Source organism: Cebus imitator, unplaced genomic scaffold, assembly GCF_001604975.1.
Source record: "Cebus imitator isolate Cc_AM_T3 unplaced genomic scaffold, Cebus_imitator-1.0 Scaffold415, whole genome shotgun sequence".
NCBI lineage: Eukaryota > Metazoa > Chordata > Mammalia > Primates > Cebidae > Cebus > Cebus imitator.
Genome location: NW_016107730.1, coordinates 1,481,708 through 1,486,497, shown reverse-complemented (window position 1 = coordinate 1,486,497; position 4,790 = coordinate 1,481,708). Strand labels below are relative to the sequence as shown.

Genomic DNA, 4,790 nt, shown 5'->3' with positions numbered 1-4,790 from the left:
TCGCTCTTGTTACCCAGGCTGGAGTGCAATGGTGAGATTTCAGCTCACTGAAACCTCCACCTCCCTGAAATCTCTGCCTCCCGGGTTCAAGCAATTCTCCTGCCTCAGCCTCCTGAGTACCTAGGATTACAGGCATGCACCACCAGGCCCAGCTAATTTTCTGTTTTTAGTAGAGACAGGGTTTCTCCATGTTGGTCAGGCTGGTCTCAAACTCCTGACCTCAGGTGATCCACCCGCCTTGGCCTCTCCAAGTGCTGGGATTACAGGTCTGAGCCACCGAATCTGGCCGCCTTTTCAATTTTTTTGTAAGAGGTGAGTGTCTCACTATGTTACTACCCGGGATGGTCTCAAACGCCTGGCCTCAAGTGACCCTTTCACCTTCCCCTTTGCCTCCCAAAGTGCTAGAACTATAGATGTGAGCCACAGCACCCAGCCTCCTGTTTTTCTTTTAAGGGATGGGTTTCTGTTCTGTCACCCAGGCTAGAGTGCACTGATGCAATCATAGCTCACTATAACCTCCAACTCCTGTGCTCAAGCGATCCTCCTACCTGAGCCTCCGGAGTAGCTGGGACTACAGGTGTGCACCACCACACGCCTGGCTAATTTTTGTTGTTCTTGGCTGGGTGCGGTGGTTCACGCCTGTTATCTCAGCACTTTTGAGAGACCGAGGCAGGCAGATTACCTGAAGTTGGGAGTTCGAGACCAGCCTGACCGACATGGAGAAACCCCATCTCTACTAAAAATACAAAATTAGCCGGGCCTAGTGGCGCATACCTGTGATCCCAGCTACTCCGGAGGCTGAGGCAGGAGAATCTCTTGAACCCAGGAGGCAGACATGGCAGTGAGCCAAGATTGCGCCACTGAACTCCAGTCTGCGCAACAAGAGCAAACACTCCGTCTCAAAAAACAAAACAAAAAAATGTTGTTGTTGTTGTTGAGACAGGTCTTGCTATGTTGTTAGGCTGGTCTCAAATTCCTGGCCTCAAGCAATCCTCCTACCTTAGCCTCCCAAAGTGTTGGGAATACAGACGTGAGCCACTGCACCTGGCCCTGGAACCTGCAGTTTAATGAAACCGCCCAGGGTACTCAGTTGCATTTTGAACTCTGAGCTCTGCCCTAGGGGATGGTGGAGCTACAAGACACAAGGAATCTGGAATTTTGGGGCAAAGCCATTGTTGAGGTCTAAACTGTTACACGAGAGAGAAATAAATGTCTCTCTTATTCAAGCCACTGTATTTGGGGCTTCTTTGCTACTGCAGCTTTGCCTATGCCGACACAGCACCTACGCCTGCCGCAGGGAGCTCCTTCCCCGCGCCTAACCGCAGTACCTTGACCAGCGGCCACTGGTTGGGCTGGTTGAGCAGCTTCACGATGGCCGGGATGCCATAGTTGAGACGCACAGAGTTCTGGGCCATCTCGGCCTCGGGGTGGCGGCTAGTGAGATGGCGCAGAGCGCAGACGGCAGGCTCTGTGATGTCGTCCTTGTCACCCGCGCGCAGGATGGCGTGGATGAGAGCCTCCACTCCGCTGTTCTGTGTCACCAGCGTCTTGTTCTTGCTGTTGTTGCATGTGAGGTTGGACAGCGTGCCCGTGGCACAGGTGAGCACGTTGACGTCATCCACGCTCAGCTGATTCACCAGAATCTTCAGCACGCTCTCCAGGCCCTCCTGCAGGGAAGGAAGGGGGAGTCAGGGAGCAGCCAACTCCAGGTGGCCCTCTCAAATATGTCCAAGGGGAGCAGGATGAGCTAAAAGGGTCAGTCCTGCCTGTGTGCGCCCAGGAACTTTCATCCCTATGACCCGCCACACCCTGTGAGAGGATGTTACTATCCCATGCTGCAAAGGAGGCAATGAGGCTCAGAGAGGTTGGGGAACTTGCCCACAGACACACAGCTAGTGGCTGGATCTGAACCCAGGCCTGGCTCTAAGCCCCAGGCTCTTCCCTCCACCTCATCAGCCTCTCCCTGGGGCCCTCAGACCCAGGAAGAACCAACCTCAGTCCAAAGTACGGTGGCCAAGAAAGGCCTCAAGACCAGGAGGCAATTGTTGAGAGGGCCACACGCTTCAATGGCCCAGCAGAGCCACATCTAATCGCTTCTCACCTTTCTGCACCCTCACTACTGCTCCACCACCCTGGGGCCCTGAGCCAAATCCACTTCCAGGAAAATCACTAACTCAGACGTCCCACTTCTCCCAGAGAGACATGTGGGCCTTGTGGTGGGACAGAAAAACCCCAGCTTGAAGATGAGGGTCTTCAAGGCATTTCTATAGCCTCAGCCACAAGAAAGAGAGAATTAGAGCCCCCAGTCCTCCCACAGTACCTAAGGTCGGATGCCCAGACAGGAGGCTGGATGGGGCAGCTGAAGAGTCAACCCCAGGCCCAGACACCTCCCTCACCTGCTTGGTGGCCACGTCCGAGAGGTTGCGCAGGGTCCACAGGCAGTTCTGCACCAGGCGGGGGCTGTTGCTGGTCAGGTGCTTGCCCAGGGCCTGCATCCCACCTGGGGTGGGGATAGGGGTTCCATGGCTGAGCCTGGCAGCTGGGCAGAGCCCCCCACCAGCCACCCTCAAGGCCATCACACTCACCGGCCTCGACAATGGCAGGTTTATTGCTGGGACACACAGACAGCACCTTGAGCACGCGACTGGTGGTCCAGAGCAGCTTCTCATAACTGTAGTTACGCATGATCTGCACGAGGGCCTGGGGCCCACTATTGGCCAGGATGATCAGCTGTGGGCGAAGAGGGGATGAGTGTGAGATGGACAGGGAATTTGGGAACAAGGAAGGGCGAGGCAGGAGACAGAGCTGTCATTACTACAGAGCTGTCATTACCGAGCTTCAGCTAAAGCACGAATAGTTCGTTTTTTTTCTTTTAATGTATTTTTTTCTTTTTCTTTTATTTTTTTTTGAGACTGAGTTTCGTTCTTGTTGCCCAGGCTGCAGTGCAATTGCACAATCTCAGCTCACCGCAACCTCCGCCTCCAGGGTTCAAGTGATTCTCCTGCCTCAGCCTCCCGAGTAGCTAGGATTACAGGCATGAGCCACCACGCCCAGCTAATTTTGTATTATTAGTAGGGATGGGATTTCTCCATGTTGCTGAGGCTGGTCTTGAACTCCCGACCGCAGGCGATCCATCCGCCTTGGCCTCCCAAAGTGCTGGGATTACAGGTGTGAGCCACCGCGCCCAGCTGTATTTTTTTCTTTTTATAAAGATGGGGGGGGGGTCTCACTATGTTGCCCAGGTTAGTCTTGATCTCCTAGCAGCAAGTGATCCTCCCACCTTGGCCTCCCAAAGTGCTGGGAAAACAGGTGTTGGCCACCACACCCAGCCAAACACCCAAATAGGTTTTTTTTGTTTTTGTTTTTGTTTTTTGAAATAGCGTCTCTCTCTGTTGCCCAGGCTGGAGTGCAGTGGTGCGATCTCAGCTCACTGCAATCTCTGCCTCCTGGGTTCATGCAACTCTTATGCCTTAGCCTTCCAAGTAACTGGGATTATAGGTGTGTGCCACCACGGCCAGCTAATTTTTGTATTTTTAGTAAAGACAGGGTTTCATTATGTTGGCCAGGCTCGTTTCAAACTCCTGACCTCAGGCAATTCACCTGCCTTGGCCTCCCACAAGTGCTGGGATTACAGGTGTGAGCCACCATGGCCAGCCCACCCCAATAGGTTCATGACTGTTACATAAGCCAACATTTTGGAAAAAGGGATAATACCCAGTGCTGACGAGGATGTGGCAAAACTGTATTCATATTCATATTATTACCAGTTATAGCACTGGAAATTAGTCCAGTCAATCTCGCCATTTGGGTAAAAGCCTGTAAGTGTTAAAAATCTTTAACCCCATTGATGAGAATTGTTTCCACTCTTTGACAAAAGCCATATGCCCAAAGACAGTCATTATAGCATTGTTTATCAAGGTGGGGACCGGGCGCCATGGCTCACTCCTGTAATCCCAGCACTTTGGGAGGCCAAGGTGGGCAGATCACAAGGTCAGGAGATCGAGACCAGCCTGGCCAACAGGGTGAAACCCTGTCTCTACTAATACAAAATTAGCCAGGCACGGTGGTGCACGCCTATAGTCCCAGCTACTCAGGAGGCTGAAGCATAAGAATTGCTTGAACCTGGGAGGCGAAGGTTGTGGTTGGCAGAGATTGCACCATTGCACTCAAGCCTGGGATATAAGAGTGAAACTCCATCTCAAAAAAACAAAAGCAAAAACATACACATCATACAGGCCAGGCCAGGCACAGTGGCTCACACCTGTAACCCTGGCGATTTGGGAGGCCCAGGCGGTCAGATCACTTGAGCCCAGGCATTTGAGACCAGCCTGGGCAACATGGAGAAACCCCATAACTACAAAAAATAAGCCAGGGGCCGGGTGTGATAGCTCACGCCTGTAATCCCAGCGCTTTGGGAGGCCGAGGTGGATGGATCACGAGGTCAGGAGTTTAAGACTAGCCTGGCCAACATGGTGAAACCCCATCTCTACTAAAAATTCAAAACTTAGCTGGGTGTGGTGGTACACGCCTTAAATCACAGCTACTCAGGAGGCTGAGGCAGGAGAAGCACTTGAATGCAGGAGGCAGGTTGCAGTGAGCTGAGACTTCGCCACTGCACTCCAGCCTGGGCAATAGAGCAAGACTCCATCTCAGAAAAGAAAAAATAAAAAATAGGCATGGAGGGCCGGGCGCGGTGGCTCAAGCCTGTAATCCCAGCACTTTGGGAGGCCGAGGCGGGTGGATCACGAGGTCAAGAGATCGAGACCATCCTGGTCAACATGGTGAAACCC

The 4,790-nt window shown here is 52.8% G+C and overlaps 1 protein-coding gene across 9 annotated transcripts in view; it reads right to left on the bottom strand.

Annotated features, from left to right (window-relative positions):
• LOC108289851 (junction plakoglobin) overlaps positions 1–4,790 on the bottom strand; it is a 31,625-nt gene that overhangs the window by 5,545 nt on the left and 21,290 nt on the right. For all 9 annotated transcript variants that reach the window (XM_017509448.2, XM_037731650.1, XM_017509449.2 and 6 more), the window contains exons 6-8: positions 2,586–2,730; positions 2,397–2,500; positions 1,329–1,667 (exon numbers count right to left, since the gene is read on the bottom strand). In XM_017509448.2, coding sequence (XP_017364937.1) covers positions 1,329–1,667; positions 2,397–2,500; positions 2,586–2,730 — 588 coding nt within the window. The remainder of the gene's footprint in view (positions 1–1,328; positions 1,668–2,396; positions 2,501–2,585; positions 2,731–4,790) is intronic.